The following is a 22,643-nucleotide window of genomic DNA, read 5'->3' as shown; positions in this document are numbered from 1 at the left end:
GGAGACAGGAAAGCAGACATGACAGCTAGTACTTATGCTCACATAACTAGACACATCTGCCTAAAGGCACTAAGAACAAATGTAACCTGTAGTCATAGATATGAGTGTAGGGCTGCAACTACCAATTATTGTCATTATCGATCGATCAGCAAATTATTTTCATGATTGACTTTCATGTGGTGTGGAAAACATCAGAAAAAAGTGAAAATACTCATCACAATTTCTTGAAGACCAAGGCAAAGTCTTCAGTTTGCTTTAACTGTTTAACCAACACTCAACTCCCAAATTGTTTACTAAAACATATACAAGCAACATATACTGACAACCGACAGGCAGGCACTTTTGCTCTCTAAATGATGTTAACAAATTAACAATGATCAAACTAGTTGCAGATTTATTTTCTGCTGATCCACTGATAAATGAATAAACAAATTGTTTCAGCTCTGTTTTAGTGTTAAAACAAGGAAGACATCGTCTAGTGTTTGTTGAGAAGTGGGGTCTGTATATGCATAAAAAAAGCAAAGAAGCATGACATCCATATCTGGTAATGGATGGTTTGCTGCTACCCGTCTGATAAAAGAACAGTTACATAACAAGCTGAACGCTCATCACATAACTAAACCTAAGCAAATACATACAGGAGAGGGGACAATAAAGTTGCGTATTAGGTTCTATGAATTCAACACAAAGATCAACAAAGGAGTATCGATAACTTAGACAAAACAAAGAGCATTAATTAGCCAGCTTGCTAACTTTACCTCTGTTAGCCTAGGGGCTCTTAAGTGTTGCACAGCTCATTCCATACCTCTAATTAGCTTTTCAGACGCCTGTATAATAGAAGATGATAACAGGGGGAGACGGAATTAAATTACCCACCAACATAGTTTGTTTCCATTTCTCTAGTAGGCTCAAAGCCGCTGATGAAATATAAATCTTCCATTTCACCAGTTGTCGGCAAACAATGCTAATGCAAGTCACAGAAAAGCATGAAGTAAAACTAGCACGTGATAACACTGAATTATCTTTTACTACTGTAAACATTCCTTTGGAAATCAACAGTTGGCTCCATTGGGCTGACCATCACTGCTCCAGCCACATGACTGACAAGAGGTCTGACTGACAGATGTAAGATCTAAACCTACCGCTTCTGTCACCCTGCACCCTGCCAGCACCTGTCAATCAAAGTGCTCCTCTCTGTCTCCAGGGAGACTCCAGCTCGAGAATGTGAGGACTGAAGGATGTGTTTGTCCCTGAGGTATTATGATTTCTTATTTTGTTTCACCATGCTTGGTCAGCATTTTTGTAAAAGCATGTTGCACAGAGTCCCTGATGGGCACACAATTATGCATCTGGGGACACAACACCGGCGTCCCTTTGGGGCATATAGAAAAGAAAAACTGATCTCAGGTACATGTAAAGCAAAGGGAGATCCCAACATGACAGCAGTGTTTCCTTCCCACCCCCCTAAGGAGCAAAGTTACCAAGAAGGTCCAGAGGAAAACTGGAAATGTTGCACCAAAGCTGAGATTTCAACAAATTAACTCTTGCCTGTTACACAGTATTTGCATAATCATGTCTAAGCCGGGGTATTGGTAAACCTCCCCGGAGCAGCGGAAATCTGGTAACAGCTGGTCTTTTAGTTTTCCCTTCTTGCTTAATTATCTGCCATTTGATCTACAAGGACACACATACATGGCAATTACAGAAATGTAACCCTGTTAACAGCCCTCACTACATCATGATCTTTAGCAGCTCATTAGGCAGCAATATGGACACATGCAAACAGCAATCATACACAGAGGGCCTGTCACATACATCTGCTCTTTAGCACCTTTCCCCATAGTGTTAGCCTGCTCAATTCGAACCATTAGACCCATTAGAGCCCAATTAACACCGCCACAAAGCTCCCTTCCTGTTTTATGGCACTATAAACAAAACTTGCAGGCTTGCCCTGGGCTCAGCAAAGCTCAATAGCTTGAATGCAAGGCAGAATAACTCATTAGTTTAGTAATATGCTGCCTGTTTCTTAGTAGATATGAAAGATAGATTCCATCACACCGGACTGCACATAAACCTGAGGTAGGCTACTTTGCATTTCCGAGGCACCGATATTGAGCAATTGCATTGACTTTACCTTTCAACTGATTGTAGGCCTATATGAAGCACCGAAAATCATAAAAAAAAAACGGCCCTATAGTCGGCATTTGCTTTCTTCTCTGAGCTGTAAATCTGTAGCAAAGGACTTGTCCTGGTCTAGACAATAGGTGCCATCTAGTAACACATTAACCATATTATCTCATTTATCTCAGTTGCATCAATGGGATATGTGTTGCAGATCTATGCTGTAGCCTACTGATAAACAAATCCTCAATCCCTACAGCCAGATGGCTTTAGTAAAGGAGAACCTGTTGTTTGAAATGCCCTATGTGGGTCATTCTTCACAAACAGTGTCAGGCATGGGCAAAAGATAAGCACAATACGGGTATTTTCCGCATGTTTAAGTTGTGTTCTACTCGGTTTATAAAGCAAACATCTGAGTCTGCATAACGCAGCACGCCAGACGCGCGGGTCGTCCTGAGAGGAGTAGTTGATGCGACACTGAAATCTCTTCTCATAATCATTTTGGGAGTCGTGCGCAACAGTTTAAAGCACGCGTAATGACTTATCATATTTTTTCATCTTCAAGGGTGCAAATAGTAGGCTATAACTCTCAGGCGTAAAATGGCACATGCGGGATAAAAACAAGTGCTGGTCATCTGAACATGCTGCTGTGTCATTGTTTGGAAAACAGGACTGTAGTCTACAAAGCACGAGCACACCATATTAATTCCCAACCTGTGAAGTCTGAAGAGCCTTTCGTGAGGTCGCAGAGTCCGGTCATACACGTTATTCCCAACAGGAGCGCACAAGTGACGGCTGAGAGAGTCCCATCTGAGAAGAACATCCTTGACGCCTCAAAGTTTTTGAGTTTCTCCGTAGCATTAGAAAGTCCAGCAGTAGCATTTGGGTTTCAGGTTCTGTGTCGCATGCAGAAGATGTGCGGTCCCATGTCTTTAGTCTTCCCTCATCCTCCCACCGCTGTGAGACCGGGATCGAGGTTCCTCTGGGCTGGAGCAGTTGACTGCCCTCTGAGTGCATTTCTAACTGCGTGTTGTGTTGTGGAGGCAGCCCACCTGGAGGACCGCCGCGCCCCTGCATGGTCTCAAAGACCCAGAGTTCCCTACCAGACACATGCAGGCTGCTATTGGTTTTCTGTGCAGTCTGTAATCTCTAAGAAATTATTTAAGTAGGCCTACATTTAGTCTACTCTGCTGAAGCAGGCTAATGTAGGTTACTTACCAATTTTGAGGTAGCCCCCTCATTCCATTTAATTCTACTTTACACCTCTGCATTTCAGTTTCAAATATTGTAGCTACTCTCCACTACATTTAATTCACTGACAGATCACTGATTAAAGATTTTGCATGAAAAACACAAGATTGTAAAAAATCAGTAATGATAAACCAATTATATAGCACTCTGAAAGGGCCCATTCTGTCCCCTAATACTTACTTTTGATAATGTATGTCATATGTGTTAATAGCCTACATTTGTGCTTCTAAGTAAAATACGGATGCAGGGCTTTTCCTTGTAATGAGGAATACAGTACATATAGTGTGATATTACTAATTTTGCTGATAATCTAAATTGTTCATCCACCACTATTGAATTCTTAGTGGATTAAAGGTAAATGCGTTTAAAAAAGCTGTCTGGGATCATCCATAAATGCAGAAATTACGCTTAAATAATCATCATCATTAGACAAAATACCATCAACACTGACATAAACTGTACGGGTTATTAAACGCAACATTTTCCATTTGCTCATTAATCGCTCTGGTATAATGGAGTGTAAATCATACAAAACAGGTTGTCTGTGAAGATTCTCAGTCATCCAGGTCATAGTTAGAAGGTTAAAGTCAAGGGCAACTGGACTTGGTTGACAGGTTGGCTATCACTCTCATCTCAATAAGTAGTCTTTTAATTTAATTGAACTTTTATTTTAGTATTTAGGTGCCACTTCTTTTTTTATTGTTCCTACGTTTACCCTAGAAATAGGCTAGGACAAAATGAGATTATGTATAACCATTGACTGTATAAAAAGTGTATGACCCTACGGTCTAACCGACGAAACAGTTGCGCCATCTTGTGGACAATGGACAACATTGCAGATTCGTAAAGAATGGCGTTTCAATACTATTTGTCCTACACGGTTTCCGTACAAGTTCGCATGTGACCACAGAAGGTCAGTCATGGCTGCCTGTGTAAGTGTGCTCGATAAATGCATGTTTTCACTGAGGTTGTTACGAAACCTCCAGCTCCAAAATGAACGTAAGTTAACCGAACCGTCTCTCTTTTCTTCGTTATACTTTATAATTTGATGTCAGGCTTCGAAGATGTGTAGCACTTGTAACGTTAACGTATCCACAGACTCTGAGCTAACGTAGCTAATGTTAGACCGAGCTAGCAAGATTTAACAATCTAACATCTAGAAACAACTTACTTGATGAATGTCTTACTTTCTTGTTATTTCCAGGGTTGCTCTCCACGTCTGTGTGTCGCCCTGCGCCGGGAAACAATAGCGAGCAGCCACCGAAATTCACCCCTCCATCTAAACCTGTCATCATAGATAAAACACAGACTGCGGCATCTCTGCGACAGTATGTTTCTTTTGTAAAGCAGAAACGACACCAGAGTCCTACGTCTGACACTCACAGACACGCATACTAACGCTGCATACTGTGTAAATTGTGTGACTTTTTAAAAAAAAAAAAAGTGTTGTCTGTCTCTCTCAGGTTTCTGAGCCCAGAGTTCATCCCTCCCAGACAGAGAACAGACCCTTTTAAATTTTCCATTGAGAGGAAAGACATGATTCGCAGGAGGAAAGTTCTCAACATACCTGAATTTTACGTAGGTAAGAAAATTATCCAGGGGTACATTCCCACTGGTGAGGTGAGAGGGTTAAGTTTACCAAAACCTGGAGAAGGTCAGTGACACTTTTCATTTCATCAAAGTTAAAGCAGCCACATTCTGGACAACTGTCATGCTACTATCGTGATTCAAGAGACGAAGACAGATTTACCCCAATCCTTGACACTATTCACTGCTTTCCTTTCAATTTTAGAATACGTTTATCTCATCTGTGATTTGTTAACCCCCCATGATCCAGCCTGCTTTGGCCTGAGATCCTCTGGCAATTCCCGCATCTCAACTTGGCATAAAGGGTGACTAGACTTTTGCTGTCTGGGTCCCTCACTTGTGGAAATGAATGCCTCGGGGTGTCAGGCATTCACAGCAGCAGTGTCCTTAAAAACCCTTTTTAATCTCAAGGCATTCTCCTATATATATGTGTGCACATAAAGTCTATTGTTTGCATTATAAGTTAATTTGTGTCAATTTGACCGTTTTCAGGAAGTATCCTGGCAGTGACCATGGCCGATCCCAATGCCAATGGGAAAACTAACCGCTTTGTTGGCATCTGTATCCAGAGGGGTGGGAAGGGGCTTGGAGCCACATTCGTCCTGAGGAACATCATTGATAACCAAGGTGAGCTTTATTTAAGTACTGGTCTAACAAAGGTTTACTGAATGTCACATAGACTGTGGCATCCCAGTCTTGTGGCATTAATGGAATTTTAAGCAAGACTATATTAAATGTTATTGCAAATGTTAAATTATATAGCTTTTCCCTATTACATCTGCCCTCCCTTTCTGTTCATATTTGCCTATGATTGTTAGGGTTTCTCCTGTAGTCAGACAGTATGTTGTATCAATGATGTACTTCTTGGTGTGTGTGTGTGTGTCTCAGGTGTGGAGATCTGCTACGAGCTGTACAGCCCTCGCATCCAGAAGATTGAGGTGCTGAAGCTGGAGAAGAGGCTAGATGACAACCTGATGTATCTGAGAGATGCTCTACCCGAGTACAGCACTGTGGACCCGGACATGAAGCCTGTGCCCTTCTCCCCTACTGGAGAGGTGCCTGTCAACAAGGTGAGACAGCTTCTAATTTATAACAAAGAGCTGCATTAAATGGGGCTTCTCCAAACTCATCTGTTGTATTGTTAAAACTATTTTTATAAAGCTTTTTGTGCAATTGTTCATAATAATACAGATATTATTTCTAGCGATGTGAAAAGGTGCCTTTGGTAGACAAAGCAAGCAGACAAAGCAAGAAAGAAAGAGGAACGTAGTAAAAATACAGCATTTAAATGATTTAGCATTTCTGTCTATTCAACAGATGAAGGTAAAGATGCGCCCAAAGCCATGGTCCAAACGCTGGGAACGACCGAAGTTCAACATCCAGGGCATCCGCTTTGACCTGTCCCTGACCCCAGAGCAGATGGAGCATGCCCAGAAGTGGGCACAGCCTTGGCAGGAGTACGACATGCTGAAGGAGTACGACACCTCCAAACTGGAGGAGCAGCTCCTCAGTGAGGTCCAGCAGGAGATGAGCAAGTGAGGAAAATCCTCCTATAGCATTCTTCAGTTTGACCATCAACAGACCTTTTTCAGGAAAAGACTGGAATATGAGGTCCGCGTGGACGTGGACCACGCTGCTGGATTGTAATCAGTTTTGAATTAATCCAGATGGTTTACCACAGCCACACCAGTGTATATGAGGAGCCAATATGGAAACTGGTGTTGTATTCTGAGGAGTCATGCTGCCGCCTTTTTGTCTCGTCAGTCTACTGTACAATGGGTTTCCAATGTCACTGGCCTCAGTTATGACATTTACCAGTATGCAGATCCATTGAGTGGTTTCTAAAATAAAAGCTATTCAACGCCCAAGCTTTTGAATTATATTTTGTTCTCCCAAGAAATGTATATGTTTGTTTGTGTTTTGACTATTGCTAGGTCTTTGGGTTTGCTATTAGGCCACTTGCGTGCCTGTAATTGCTATGGAGTAATGAAGTCTTGGCACTAGGTGGTACTATTCCTCTATATATGTCACATGAAGCTTGCAGTTGCACAAGCAAGCCTTTGTTGTGTCCCACAGTGTTTTGAGGGAAACAGTGTAAATATTGTTAACAGTTTATTATCTCAGTTAAACAAATAATGACTGGCATGTTTCCAAAAACGCAGGTTTCCTGAATTGTCTTATTTAAAACATGAAGAAATTCTTTTTACATTGCACATATTCCAGATTTGAGTTTAGATTTTAACTTCCAAATAAATCAGTAAATCTCAGTAAATCCCCAGTACCCTGCACTTTGCAAAAAAACAACCCTGGGATTCAGGGACCATACACCAAGGACACCCGGTAGTGTTTTACTGTTGTGGATGGAAAATTGTGGTGTTGAGATGGTATGTTAGAGCGTCAGTTGGGTAGTATAAAAACACACTACTCCTCATGTTATGTCTGCTGTGTGTGTGTGTGTGTGTGTGTGTGTATAAACACGCTGAATGAATCCCTGCACCCTAATTTCTCCATATTACAGGATGAGACGCAGAGAAAATGGTCTCTAATACAGGAGTAGCAGATGTTTACTGAGCTCATTATGGACCACACAGATTTCCTGTGTGGATATACGGAGGAATACAGTGTGATTATTCCTGTTACATTCAAGGTAATGTAAGAAATGCAGTTAAGAGCTTTTAATGTCAATATACAGCAATTGTTGGGTAGAGTGGATCATATTATCCAAATTGCCAAATCCGCACCTGTTGAACAATGTCTTGTCTTGAGTCTCACTTCAGTGTTAGTCCAATTATTGACTCTGCACCTAATATACTCTGTGCCCAGTCAGACTTGACCTGCAGCAAAGAAAACCAACTCCATCTGCTTCTGTGTACAGTAGATCGAGAGCCTGTCCTGCACATTGTCATTATACAACCCACTGAACCAGCTGGCCCTTTCACCTTTTCATTTTTCACTCTCAGTATTTCTGTTTGGGACTGATTGATGTTCACATGTGGAGGCGGTAACAGACATGTTTATCCTACAGCACATTGCAGAGTCTTTAGAAGCATTCCACGGCGACACCACTGGACTGGTAAACCAGTTTAAACCACAAAGTTACTCAGTCTGAGTTACTGCAGGAAACTTCCTGCCTGTGTGTGTGTGTCTGTAAGTATTTCAGGATTGTAATCTCAACTGTACCTCCCATGCCCTCGGGTTGACTTCTGTGCACCTGGAGTGAAGTTAAAGCCCCTTGGCTGGGAAAGGAGATGAAACACCAGTTCACACACACGGCGACTTGCAGACAGGCTATCACATCAGCCTTCAAAGACAGATACCTCAAACAGTGCCAACTATAAATGTCTGGGACAGCCTTTCTGTCAGTCCTCATGTGAAACAAGATATATGCGCCATTCACAGTGGCGTGGTATTGGGGTGGGGCATGAAGGTTTGAGGAGCCCACAATCCCACCCCTCAATAACAACCAACTGTAAAGCATGGTGGGCTGATGATAGCTACAGTGCCACACCACTATGAAGGTCATTGCAGGAATGTAGGGAGGGACACACTCCTCTAATCTGTCTTCCTCCCCTTCGCTGGTGCTCCCATGACCTTCATCTCTTTCTCTCTCTGAGGGAGGAATAGTGCCGGCTTTGAAAAGGAGCCAGGTTGATGAATTTGAGAGGATGTGATACAGGGTGTGCAGCAACTCCCACAGGTTGAGATTTTGGGGTAATGTCTTCCACTGGGCCAACGCACTAAACGCTGTTCCACTCTCGCAATCTTTCAGTGCGTTGATCTCTTAACATCTCTGTCGCTGTGTGATTTCTTACTCTCCTGTCTGCAGGACTGGGGAAATTAGTTTCACTCTCTCTGCCTCTGCCAGGGATTGTGAACTGTGTTTGAGCTGTCTTTGTGTATGACAAGTGCAACGGGATACTCGGCCACCCATAGGCCCCAGGTAAATTACACCCTGTCACTGTGTGTGTGAGTGTGTATGTGTACATGAGTGCATGTGCATGTGTGTGTGTACATGAGTGCATGTGTGTGTGTGCTACCCAGGCCACCCGTAGTCCTAGGTAAATTACACACTTGAGTTTCACCATATGTTTCTAGTGAAACGACACGACCGTCTGCTCCTCTCCGACTGTCCCATGGGCCTGTCGGTGGCTCCTGCTGCCATCACTCTCTCTTTGTTACACACTCACACGGACAACCTGACAGTGCGACAGCTGTTAGGAAACATTACATTGCAAGCAGCTGATGCCTGAAGTTGAACAGGCACACATCACAGTCATTTTAATAATGCGATCCTGTGTGAAGTGGGTCTGGTAGTGCTGCCAGGGTCAAGGGTTCATTTCCAGTTGAGGCCAAGCATCCTAAAAATGTATGGATAAAAGTGTCCAACAATGTCCATAGCGCAAGGGTGACTGCACAAGACAGGGCTGGAGTCACTTAAAAGAGTAGCAATTTAGTATGGGGCTTTCACAAAGTTGAAGCATTTAAGAGAGAGACAGAAAATGAGAGATTATAACCAAAGCAGCAGAGGCCTAGATATCCTGACTTTTAGCACCTAAAATGGGTCACGCTCCAAAAATACTGGATCCTACACTTCAATAGATTTTAGATTTGTTATACCCTCCCTGCCTGTGAAATGCCCATGTCTATCAATCTCCATGACCTCACTTTGTAACGCAGGCTTTCGGGTCAAGTTTTGTAGTCTTAAACCCAAGTTGAGATATGTGAGTGATGTCACCTGAGGAATTTTCTCCGACTTGAAAAAGTTCCACAGACGACGTTATACATGTGTTTTCACAGGTACACCCTGTGATTAGTACATAGACATTGACATGTAAAATTGGTGGAGTGCTTCTTTTAAAGCAGAAAACTATATCATTATATTCATGATACACTTTCTGATATTCTATATTTTACTTATTGTCAATAAATCCCAAGAAAATACCAAAAACCAACAATGATTTGATCCTACTAATAAGTGTTGCTTGTGTAGTCAAAGTACGATGTAGCCTATTGCCGAATAGCTCAACTGTGTCCACAATCTATTAAAAACCCACCAATGAGCCATTTTGGTATTTCTTGTTGATGATAACAAAAATATGGAATCTAACTGTTATCCTTTAACATTGGCAGCTGGATGAGTGACGGGATGCATTGCTTGGAATCTGTTTAAGGTTGCGATTACTTGCCCCATCACTGCTGTGTATTACCCAATGTGTTCCCGAGAAGTAAAAAGCTGAAGTAGCTTTAACAGCCTGGGCTGTGATAAATAGCAGCCCTCGGTCATATGATCAGAGGAACACTGTGACCAGACCTGAGGTGAAAATAAATCTTAAACCTTTTGTTTGAAGGTAATCCAGTCAGATGTCAGAAAATCACGGAGGCTGTTTCAATTTTAGATCACACGTCTGTGTGTCCCATACTTTACAGCAGGCGAGTTAAAATGTTAAGGAAGTGTAATAAGTAATCTATGTAATACTGCCTGACAAAATGTACTTGATTGATTCTATGCCTGGAGGCTATAAGCATTAAGATGAAAGGAAAAACAAGTCAAACAGCAACAAATTGTGTTTCCGAGACTTTCACTCAAACTTATTATGCATTGACACGGTGTCACATAATGTTTCTGCCCAGCCTTAACAGCATTCCTGCACGTATTTAGGTCACAGCTGTTTGAATTTGTCCTTTATATTTATGTGTTGTCTTCAGTCATATTTTGTGTATTTTCTTCTTTTAGGATGTCCCTGTCCACGTGCTCCACAAGATAAGAGCACCCAAGGCTGTTTGATGCATTCTTAACATTTCCTTGGTATCACTGCGTGTTCTTGCCAACGCCAGTGTGTGTTTTGAAGTGCGCTTTAGCTTTAAAGCTCAGGACATGGAAGCCAGGTCATAACACAGCACATTATTCGTTATGGTGGGCTGCTTTTCATGTCGGGTCATGATGACCCTGCCTGGTACAGCCATGTGGTCTGAAAGCAGGTATCCGCTTTGATGTGAGGTAGAAATGTTGTGGTAGAAAAATGAGCAGTTTCATTTATTTGCCTCTGAGGGGCACCCTCATCTTTGTCTCCTTACTACTACTGGTGTAGGGCTCCCAGTTCCCTTGCACAGCTGGTCTTCTTCTCTCCTGAGCTGTAATTGCAGCTCTGTCCTGGGAAATAGAGGGAGGAAATCCCAGAGCTTTCGCTGTGCAACAATGACAATAAAAATGAGGTGAGGAAAAGAGGAAGAAAGCGTTTCAGCTGAGATGAAAGAAGGAGGGAGGCTTAAAGAGGAGGAGAGAGGTGGAGGAGTGCTGGCTCAGGGGTGCAAAGCGCGGTGGAGGTAGGGAGGGAGAGATGAAGGAGAAAGCAGGGGAGGAGGGATGGTGTTGGTGATGGTAGTAAACGCTTGAGTTTATTAACCTCATTTAGTTGAGAGGCAGAGAGAGAGGGGAAGGGGAGGAGTGGCGTGTTCATACTGTGAACGCAGGGCTGGAGTTTACTAATGAGGGCTGAAAATGCACACACACTGCTCTCTCTCTCTCTCTCTCTCTCTCTCTCTCTCTCTCTCTCTCTCTCTCTCTCTCTCTCTCTCTCACACTCTCTCACACTCTCTCACACACTCTCTCTCACACTCTCTCACACACTCTCTCACACACTCTCACACACACTCACACACACACATACACACACACACACACACACACTCTCTCACACACACACACACACTTTCCTTAGCTCATTCCCTCGCTCATACAAGATTCACCTTGATCTGATGCCAAGTATGCAGGCAGAACACACATTCACAGGACTGGGTACTGCCAGCTTCATCTTACTGCCTCCCCTCATTTATTCTCTCATATCAAACTGCAGCTGAGAGGCAATTTTACCCAAACTGCTATTGATACACATAGAGGGAGTGGATAGAGTCGAGTTTAGGCTCACGATCGTTTGATTCCCAGCCAAACCACATTGCTTTAGATAGTCTGACAAACTGAAGTGTATATTTTGTCATGTGTTGCGAACATAGATTGAAAGATGTTCATTGGAAATTCAGAGTGGAAGTCCACCTTAATGCTTGTCATTTGACTGTGGAAGGGAACAAGAGCAGTTAGAGGAAACTCAGGTGAAGGCTACGCTGCAAGACCCGGGGTCAAGAAGGTCAACAAACAACTAAGTGAATCATAAGGCCCTATAAGCTAACGTAGCTAACCCTGTTTGGTAAGGTTGACTTAAAGATCCACAAATGTTTGAAGATATAAAAACGTTATATCTTGAATAATCCGCGACCCTGTACGCAGGATAAACGGTTGACGATGGATGGATGGATGGATGGATGGATGGATGGATGGATCTTGAAAAATGCTTGAATATAAATGTCAACCACTATACACAAAATGTATATACCACTATTGGGCCACAATTGGCTCCGTTATCATTATGTTAGTATTTACACACAGGTCTGAAAGACACACACATGCACAAACAGAACCCATAAAGAGATGTCAGAGTGAGGGGGCTGCCAGTTGGGGGCTCAGGTGCTTGCTCAAGGCCTCCTTCGGCCCAGGAGGATGAATTGACACCTCTCCGGTTACCAGTCCACACTCCACACCTCTGGTCCAAGCTGGATTTGAACTGGCAACCCTCCAGTTCCCAGCTTAATCCTTACGGACTGAGCAACTGCTGCCCCAATTATGCCTCTTTTTCTCGAAACTCTAAACACAAATCCATAATTTCTCACCCAATTAATGAGGCATCCTATTTTCAGGTCAAACTGAAGCTCTCCACTCAAACTTTGCCAAACTTTGCCCTCAGACATGACACACAAGCCCTTAAAAAACACATACACGACAACACAGTCTTACTCACTGGTGAGATAAATTCAAAACAGTACTACAAAAACCAGGAACAAGTAATGTTGCTTGTGATTCTCCCCCTCAAAAACCTTTTCACGTGATGAAACACAACAAAAGGAATGACAAAGTAAACATTTGCATATTTTTTTATTCCTTAGTATGCTGTACAGTACAACACACCAAACAACTAATTATTCTGCCCAGCGTCCTGTCTTTGGTCTGGGACAGGCCAGAGATTCTTTTTATTCACTTCCTTCTCCACCTCCTACTCCTCTCTACTCCTCCTCCACCTTCTTCTCCACCTCCTCTTCCTCCTCCCTATCCCTTCGCCCTACTCCTCCTCCGCCTCCTCCTACTCCTCATCTTCCTCCTATCCCATCTCCTCCTCCAACTCCTACTGTTCCTCTTCCTCCTCTCCAAACTGCTCTTCCTCATCCTCCTCTCTGGTGTCCTCTACCTCTTCCTTCAGATTTCTCTGGATCCATTGTTCCAAAACTGAATGAACTGACTCTGGTCCTTTTATCTATCAATTGAAGGTTCTGATTGGTGTGTTATCAATTTTGACTGTTTGTGTTTCCACCTGGGTGGTTGAGTGCTAAATGAGCTTAACCTGTGCCGACTTGAGTGAACAATATTGAATGTTAGTGCTTTCTCATAGACCACATGGTGTAGGCAATGAAAAATGAAGTGATTTGTGTGTAGAGTTTAGGAAAATGGGTGTGCTTTTTGAAAAATGGAGTTATAGTTTTGACATTTTAGTTCAATAGCCTGGTTATAGTGTTTAAGCAATAGAGAAAAACTGTAATACCTGTTTTATTTTATGATTACCAAATTGTAAAATATTTAGCCCAGGACAGTTTATATCTATGTGAGAGAACTGGACTGTAATTAGAGTGTCACATGTGACAGAGTCGTTCCCACGCATTTTCAGTATATTTTACTGTCTTTATGTGACATGAGTTTTCTTGGTTAGCTAATTACAGAAGCTGAAAGCTGTTTTAACACAGTCGTGCTAAGTTGTCCAATCAGTTTCAGACAAGATGAGAGAACCTTTCACATTACCCTGATAGCCACCCATCCCATTCATCCATTATACACGCTGACCGCTAATGACCTGAGATGGACACAAAGAATGCACACTTAAGACGCTTGCTGAAGACGAATGAGTGAAGATGCACTCTGAACTATTGACAAATGGTGTGAAACACACACACGCACCGCAGACACACACTTAGAATGCAAAGTGAAGATGGATGACACAGTGGAGATGCCTGCTGAACTGAACTGTAGGTGACAAATGATCAGCCACCTCAGTAGGTGTACTGACCCCTGCTATGGCTGACCAAGGGTGGGTTATTCTGTGATTTGACAAAGGTTAAGTGACCATTTCTTCACCTTCTTTCTCCTGCTGATTGGTAGACCTTTAGATAAACTATGCACTCATTCTTTATATGTTTAAGTTTTCTTTGGGTGAAAATAACTGGAAGTCATTAATATAGCCCAAAATTTACTGTCTATCCTTAGACCCTCGATTCAGATAAGTGGCAGGTACAGAACTGATGTAGAGTTAAATAAAAAGAATAAATCAACATTAATTAACATAATTAGGCAAATAACCACCATCTGGAACTGCTTTTTTAAAGAAACAGTAGCTGTTGCCTTACGAGTATATATCATAAAGATGTGAATTGTGAATTGTTTTTTAATTAAACTATTTAAAGAACCAGAGGTGTGGGGGTTCTTTCTGGGGCAACACATTGAATACAGTAAAGTATAATGTCCACTTACTGCTCTGTGACCGACAGATTACCAAACAGTCTTTGAACCGTTCGGATACAGTAAACCCTTCCCCATCTGGAACTTCAAGCAGTTCAAAACAAAACAAAAAGTAAAACTAATTTGCAAATATTTGACCCAAGGCTGAAATAAAAACAAACCCTCTAGCACCCTCAGCAGACTTCACGATGGCCTGCTTGACACTCTGTGAGTCCGATGGATGTTTCAGAACCTAATCCGACCCATCAGTCCAGCACTCCGAGTCTGATCTTAAAGAGCTGTGACCGGCCACTCAAGGCAGCTCTGTACTGTTTGTCTACATGCCAATACACTGCCTAGTCGCTGTGCTACACACACTCTCTATCATTACACTTTTGACCCTGCTGCGTCTGTCGCTCTTTGACAAACCACTGCTCTCTGGGTTCTGTGAACACTGTCGATGTAGTGGTCAGCTCTGTCACACTACGTTTACCTGTCTTGTCTTCATTGTTTGGTTGTCATCATCACTCTCAAGCCCACACACCTAATGTTATAAGTCTGCTGTTGTACATTGTGAGGGTATGTGGCACGGATAAGCCTCATACGCCCTCGGACTCTTCTATCTGAGCTGCCATCACAAAATTACACCCCATTACCCTGCAATAGCCCACACTGCCAAATTGCTAAGATCTGTTTCACAGCTCATTACCAGCCGAAAATATAAGACAGTTTAATTCTTTTATTGGTGATATTGCTTGTCCTTCAGTGAAACTAAGCAGTCTATAAATGTGGGTACTGGAATATCATACATCCTGAAATAATGTCAGTTGGCTGGTCAATATCATGTGTTGTTATAGCATGTGGGTGTGGAGTAGCCGGTTTCTGTGGTTTTACAACAGCTTAGCCAGCTGATAGCCCTGATAACAACCTAGTATCCATTACTCGATGCTCCATCCCGTCACCATTACGAATTACCTGGAGGTCGTGACCTCTGAGCCACTCAGCTTCCTTGCTGCTCTCCCCAGGCAACCGCTGGCCAGTACCACTCAATACCCCAGGTCCAGTTTCGCCATAGGCATCAACCCCCACCATCTTGTTCCCCAACGTGGTCCCCATAGTAGTGTCTGGATGGGGGGGTGCTGGCGCCTAAACAGCAGCAGATGTGACTCCGCAGAGAACACCGGCCCTAATTAACTTCAATGGATTTCCTAATGCGACAGCTACCATATTTCATTTACCGCGCACCCAGACCCCAGTGGACCTGACGGGGGCCAACTGATACTTCCACTCTCCTCCATTGCGGAGAGTGGTGGTGGAGGCGTTTGGGTAAGGGGTGCTCTGAGAGTGAGGGGTGAGGATATGGGGAGTGCGAGGCGAGGGATGAGGCGGGGCGTAAGGTATGTCGGAAACCGGAGCAGAAGACATGACCCCTCTTACTGAAAGGAAATCAATTAATTCAAGCTTTTTTACGGCACAGCGTCTGCGATGAGAGGCGGCAGCCAAGTCAGCAATCTCAGGCAGACGTCAGAGCTAATAGCAAAGGCCCGTATCATTACATTATATCAAAAAAGGGAGGGGGAAGGAAGAGAGAAAGGGGGTTGTTTGGGTGTCGAGGGCTGACAGAAAAGGATAGAGAAAAAGAGAGAAACATAGATGCTAAGGGAGATGAATGTGGAGGGGGAGAGGGAGTGAGAGAATTTATGGTCCCGGGTCTTATTGTTCCTGTACACGTGAGAGGGCACAGCTGGGGGAAAAGAGGGAAATGGGGTACAGATGTACTGTATCAAACACAGAGGCCTGAACTTCAATAGATACATTACGATGCGCTCCCCTGCTGCACTCGCTTTCTCGCTCTTCTAGCTACTGCCCCCTCCCCCCTGCTCCTTCCAACACACACACATTTACCTGCTCTCTCACTAATATCCGTAGCTTGCCCTGTGTTTTTTTGTTGCTCTGTGGCGGTCGACTGCATTCATTTCACTTTACTCACTTTATTCTCCTTCCTTTACGGGCGCAGCAGGTATCAGGCTTTGCCAGCAAGCTGTGGCCTCCTTTGAACTGTGACTAGCCTGTTTTAAAACCTACCTTAACACACATACACATACACATGTTAGCAATGTCCAGCCCTAATGATATGGGTATATTATCATGGCCCAGACGACAATACATCACAGCTGTTCACACTTGCCCCCACCTCGCCTTCCACATCCCTTCAGTACAAATCATCATGAGAGAACCTATGGAGGAAGAAGTGGGAGCAGGGGAACATGGTGGGAGAGGTTTGTGCCCCCTGAATCTCTAGGATTTGCCCTGTGTCAGGACTGCAAGGGAGGTAGGGGTAATAAGTTTTTTTTTTTTTGGAACAGAGGTATCAGTGGAGGCTCTGGAGGTGGAACTGGCCGTGACCCTCGCCTCCTCCTCTTCCCTGCTAATGAAAGAGAGAGAGAGAGAAAGAGAGAGAGAAAGAGAGAGAGAGAGAGGTTCCCCAAGGAGCAGAGAGCTGAGACGTTGGATAATTCCCGGTGCTTTCCCGGTGCCTATAGAGGAAGGGGCCCCTCTGGATTTGTCAGTTGTAGCTGCAGCTGTCTCTGGGCAAAATGGACCACAGTGGACCTGATACTTGATCTCTCTTCTCTTTCTCTGCCTCTCTTTCTTGTCCTTTTATCTCTCTCTCTGTGCACTAACTCTCTGTCTTGTTTCTGTCATTCCTTTCATTGTGTCACACTTTCTGTCTGCCTCTCTCTCTCTTTCTTGTCCACACTGAGCTGTCTAAATTTGAAGTTGCATTTTTTTCCTCCCCTCTCTGTTTTGGTCTTGTTTTGTGCACACTAAGCCTGTCTTTCTCTTGTGGATGGGGACAAAGTAGCTTGAGGAAAATGATGTCGTAAGCCTGCACGGATGCAGTCGGGTGCTACGTTAAGTGGCCCAACTTTCTGTCACCTCTAACCCACTCTGTTATCATTCAGTTTTAATGTTAATATAGCTTATCACACAACTCATTTGTTGTCATCAACCTGTATTTATGGCTATTTTGTTAGCTGGCTTTGTAATAATAAAAGAAATTGATCTCTCAGTAAAGCCATGAAGGAATTAGCGGCCACTGTTTGCTTGGTAAACATTGATGAGCTACGTTCAGTTGTCTGACAACATTCACAGAAAAATGTGTGAATGAGAATTACTGAAGTGAGAGTTCAGCTGACACAAATAGAGTATAGGGGATCACTGAGTGCAGGAAAGGTCAGAACAGAGGTTTAACTGACTGAGACTAAACAGACGCTGGGCTGTGTCAGAAAAGAAAGTGGACGGCAACGAGATTTAGCCATTTCCCTATTGTTTAGGCTTTTGAGTGTGGACAGGGATCTTTGGTAAAATATGAAAACCCTACTTTAGACATGTCATTTCCGTTATGAAGCAAGCTTAGTGTCAACTTAGTATCAACTTCTCAGATTGTCACTCTCTCTTCTTCTTTGAAACTCCCTCTCTGTCTCTTTATCTTTATCTACTTATGTCTTTCCAATACTGCCCTCTCTTCGTCTTTCCCTCTATCTCTGTTTCTCTTGACCCAGGGAGCCCTTTTAGTGCACACCTCTCTTCACTGAAACAGGTATACGGGTAAAGTGTAAACTCTCTTTCTTTATCTGATAGAAGGAAAAGTGATGACGCTGGAGGCTGTTGGTCTGTCCAGTTTCATCTTATCAACACTGTCTTCAGAGATTTTGCTGTGATCACCATCATGATCACTACCACTATCATCACCAACGGCCATAATCACAGCTTCCTCATTACCCAAACTAACAAGAAAATCTTGTCATGGTCATGGAAAATAATAGATACTAATATTAATAAAATGTGCAAGAAAAGGGGGAAAACACATTTTAAACTAAAAAATTACAATTGCTTAAAAAAGCAAAATTAAAAGATGAATCTCAAAATGTTTCTTAAATAAAGTACAGAAGTTCTGTGTGGATTATTCATAGACACACTATTTCACAGTCTTTACTCTCCCACACTCCATTATAACAAAAGGCAGCTTCTCCATGCGTCTTTGTCTTAATGTTTGAAATGTAATGCTTTAGTGCACGATGACTTCAGGCAGCAGTTGAGAGTGAAAAAGCAGACACTCCACTATGTACAAAAGAAAAAAATTTGTCTAATCGAATTTGAGTACATTTTACATTTAATAAATGATGTTGCATCGACAATAAGGTATTTTTAGAGCCACCCTTTAAATTACTGAATGTTTTGTTGATACTGAACATATAATGTTCACTGTTGTTTTTCCAACAATATCCAATCCTGGCTACTAAAGTAGAGTTAACCTTTTCATCTTAAGGTAACCCAAATCATGGTTCAACTTTTTTTACTTGCTGCTGCAGCTCACCATGTGACCATGGCCACTGCAGAAACTACAGAGAGGGAAATGATACGGGAGCTGATTTTACTGTACCTGAGTTCCCTGAATGATACACCTCTTTATCAGCAGAGAGCAGACAAATCAATGATGAGGAACTGTTTTGGAGCAACATCAGCTTCACCGTTTGTTTATCCGGTCTGGAATAATAAACAACGCCCATGATACTAGTTAGCAAAACTTGATATTAATTATTATTAACGTAGGTGAGCTTTAATGTACAGGCTGGTAGGATCAGAGGTAGAGCAGAGTCCCCTGCTGCTACCAATTCAAAACACATAGAACATTCAAGTTGCCGGGCAACAACAACCATTTGCTGTCTGAAAGCACCTTAAACCTAACAACGTGTAGGATGCAGGATGCAGGACGCAAACTAGCCTCCAGTGTCCTGCAATTTGTGATTCCAACCATAGACCCAATGACTTACAATAAGATGATGTTATACTTTGTGGTTTGGAAAAAAAACCTTACAGATGAATTCAATCAAGGGAGCAACTTAATTGGCAAAAGTCTGTAGTATATAAATGTATTTTGCAGGAGACAAGTTTCCAATTTATCACATTATTGCTTTACTTTGCCTTGAGTGGAGTTTAATTTACATATCAGTGCCTGTACCTGAGAAAAGCTCTTTTGTTTTAAGTAATTGGCTTACTTTGTCCATATAACACATCTGGCTCCCAGAGCCGCCCAGTCAGGCCCATAGTCTCTATAAAGTGGAACACCATCCATAAAATCTCCATTAGAGCAGGGCTGCCTGGAGGTCACCGTGAGGAGAATCAGGGGGTCGCTGCTCCACTGTAATGCCTTCACACATGGGGTGAGAGGTGAGTGCTGTTGACATTCCTCCCATGACTGTCTGATATTAGCATGATTGATCTGCCGGAGCGAGGCTGTGGGAAGTACACTCCCCACTTGGCTCCTGAACTTAAACATTTATGTTTGGTCCCGCGTCTTTCAATCTACCCGTCTTTCTGTCTTCTTCTCTGTCGGTGCATCTCTTTCTCCCCGTCTCACCTAAACGTCTGGTGGATCTCCAGCGAGACTTTAGTGTCACACAGGGATTGACCTTGGTGAAATGGTACCAGAGAGTGTTTATCTGGCTTTCCTCTTACCTAAACCAGATAAAAGAAGAGAGTCGTGATTGATCGCCCACTCTTTGCCTGAGCCTTCATAGGTTTTTGGTTAGCAGTTCCATGTGAGCTACAGTAGAGGGCTGTGAGTTATTGCCTTGTCAAATTCCACACCTTCTGAGTGCTGTTGGCCTTGGAGGGAAGGTAAAGACTGCTGCAGGAGTACATGAGCGGTACATTTCTTTTCCCTTGAATACATTTTAAGGTTTTGCTGCCCCTGATGTGCAAGGTGGTGGGCAAATATGAAAGGCATGGAGAAGATGATGTGCAAAAAACCACGCACCAGACTCACAACATCAGGAGCATAGCATGGATTTTAATCTCCAAACCTATCTGAACACATTGTAAAAACCTCCTGCAGACAAACTGCAAGTGCGGATGAGAATCTTTCGTGGTTTCCAAACAGGGCTCTTGGCAAATACCTGCCAATAGTTTGGGGTGAGACCTTGTGTACCTGATGTGTCCTCACTGTGTCCCACACCTCACTCAACATGAAGGTGGACTGCCGCTGTATCCTGGATTTGTTTGAAAACAGACACAACAGAGGAGAAAATGTTTCCACACACAGTCTTCTTGCAGGCTCTGTAAAATGAGAATCAAATTATGAGTTTTTACAGTAAGAAGACAATTGAACATATACGCCCAGCTTTCCCGTAGGCCGGTCGGTCATTAGAGCCCACTCACAGTCCAGCTTATCTCTCTCAATCAAATACACCAGCCCCATAATACCCCAGGATGGACTAAATCACATGTAATTGGAGGCTTTATTTTTTCCAACTCCTTTCAGCCTGAGCTCTGTGAAGATAACCCTCCCCACTGCCGCAGTCTCTGGTGTCTTTGAGCAAACAAACAAACAGACAAACAAAGTTGGAAACAGACGGTCAGTGGCTGGGCGGGCTGGTCAGGGTTCAGTCACCGAGGAAACGGGATCCTGGGCCGTTTTGTTTTCCCCCTGGGAGGTGAGGCGGGTGAGATCAGGAGGAGGGGGGGGGGGGGGGGACTTGTTGTTTATTACTATAATTTGTCTGAGTGGCTTTGGAGAGATTTCAGGGCTCTTTGAAGCGGGACTGGGTGAAGCCTGGAGCGTGGCATGCTGTGCCGGGCTTTGGGCCCAATTTCCAATTTGCCTACACCCCCGCCTCTGCCCAACCTACCCCTTTTCTGTAATCTGCCATCCCAATCCTTTATCCTGAGCCGCATCATCCCGGATCCTCCAGGATCTTAAGGGCCACACAAATGGAGAAATTTTCTTGGGAATCAATCTCTCATGCATGTCTTTTAAAGGTTCTAACTCTGACACATGTTAAATTACATTCCTGTGATGTTCTTGTGATATAATAACCAGATGTTCAAACCCAAATCCCTTATACTTCAAGGTCAAATCAAACCTTGGTGTTTGTTTTGACTGGAGCACTTTTTGATTAAAATTGTAATTACCAAAAAACAATGTCTGTTTCTGCCACTGACAATGTTGGTACGAGTCATTTAATTTGTGCAATATCTGTGTAGGCAGGCACTAAAATTGTTTGCAATATCACTTCAAAGCCAACAGCCACACGGACAGTAAACCAGCAGGGGGGTGATGTGGTTAGATGTTGCATTGTGCCATGTGTTATTTTAACACTCTGTGTGTTACTCCATACATTAGTTACTCAGTGTTGATTCAAATCACATCACAGGGGAAGAAGGTAAGTGCTGCTGAGGTCACAGGACAACTTGTTGCTGTGAGTTTTGACAGCCTGGCCATTTGCCATCTCCAGAAGTGGACCCATGAAAGAGAGACAGCTAACGCTTGCTGGACCCCCCTCCTTTCTGTATGTGTAAATGGGCTAACACAAGCTGCCAATGATTCAGCAGTTGTTGAAATGACATGAATATATAATAACATCTAGCGCAATTCAATGCTGATGCTGCATGCACGCATGTCGGCAGAATGGGAAGAGCGAGTAAAAAAAACTTATTCTGACTTGGGAGTGTTCACACATTACTCAAAGGTGGTTGGCCCTTTTGCTAACCATGTTAGCTTATTTTGTTGTGTTAAGTATTTGTAGCAGTTTGTTCCCAAGTGAAACCAGATACATACAAAGCTTCTATGAAATTAGCTAAATCGATTAGTGTTGATATTGGATTTTCTTTTGACATTTGCAGCCATTCTGCCAACAGTTTGTTGAGATGTATGTAGTTCTTTTAACCAAGTAGGAGATATCATCATGTCAGAAATTATAAACTGTTTTTCCCACTCGTCTGTTTGTAATTAAGGCTTAAACAATATGACATAAAGTCCACTTAATGTTCCACTCGAAAAGTGAAAGCTAGTTAGCCTAGCTTGCGTCTTCCCAAATGTGTCACGATCCTGTCCTGAGTTTCTCTGAGTTATTGTTTTGCCGTTATTTAGTCTGTTTTGGTTCCATGTCTTTGTTCCCAGTCCTGTGCCTTAGTTCATGTCGTAGTATTTGCTTCTAGTTCTTTCTCTGCATCATTTTGGTTTAGTCTGCTCGGTACTCTGTGTTCTAGTTCTGTGTTCTCGTTTAGGCTTTGTCTGTTTACATGG

At 43.1% G+C, this 22,643-nt stretch overlaps 2 protein-coding genes across 3 annotated transcripts in view; one reads left to right on the top strand and one right to left on the bottom strand.

Moving 5' to 3' along the window:
- Positions 1 to 19,181, bottom strand: part of LOC123977963 (protein eva-1 homolog A) — a 93,364-nt gene extending 74,183 nt beyond the window's left edge. The window contains exon 1 of one of the 2 annotated variants that reach the window (XM_046061051.1): positions 18,999 to 19,181. In XM_046061051.1, coding sequence (XP_045917007.1) covers positions 18,999 to 19,125 — 127 coding nt within the window. In that variant the 5' untranslated portion in view covers positions 19,126 to 19,181. Of the gene's footprint in view, positions 1 to 2,835; positions 3,093 to 18,998 lie in introns of those variants that run through there. The other variant, XM_046061052.1, reaches the window with a different exon arrangement.
- On the top strand, positions 4,233 to 6,827 carry mrpl19 (mitochondrial ribosomal protein L19). The gene is made up of 6 exons (XM_046061054.1): positions 4,233 to 4,371; positions 4,577 to 4,700; positions 4,836 to 4,954; positions 5,452 to 5,586; positions 5,848 to 6,029; positions 6,277 to 6,827. The coding sequence occupies exons 1-6, from the start codon at positions 4,293 to 4,295 to the stop codon at positions 6,496 to 6,498; spliced, it is 861 nt and encodes a 286-aa protein (XP_045917010.1). The 5' UTR covers positions 4,233 to 4,292; the 3' UTR covers positions 6,499 to 6,827.
- Positions 19,182 to 22,643: the final 3,462 nt, after the last annotated feature.

This window comes from Micropterus dolomieu, linkage group LG10 (genome assembly GCF_021292245.1).
Source record: "Micropterus dolomieu isolate WLL.071019.BEF.003 ecotype Adirondacks linkage group LG10, ASM2129224v1, whole genome shotgun sequence".
Classification (NCBI taxonomy): domain Eukaryota; kingdom Metazoa; phylum Chordata; class Actinopteri; order Centrarchiformes; family Centrarchidae; genus Micropterus; species Micropterus dolomieu.
This window is presented reverse-complemented; position numbering and strand designations above follow the sequence as displayed.

What these genes read in the sequence shown, in the direction of transcription:
- mrpl19 (XM_046061054.1), top strand. Translation starts at nt 4,293, where the DNA reads ATGGCTGCCTGTGTAAGTGTGCTCGATAAATGCATGTTTTCACTGAGG. An exon ending in CATACCTGAATTTTACGTAG is followed by an intron (nt 4,955 to 5,451) that starts GTAAGAAAATTA and finishes GACCGTTTTCAG; the next exon opens with GAAGTATCCTGGCAGTGACC. An exon ending in GAGAGGTGCCTGTCAACAAG is followed by an intron (nt 6,030 to 6,276) that starts GTGAGACAGCTT and finishes TCTATTCAACAG; the next exon opens with ATGAAGGTAAAGATGCGCCC.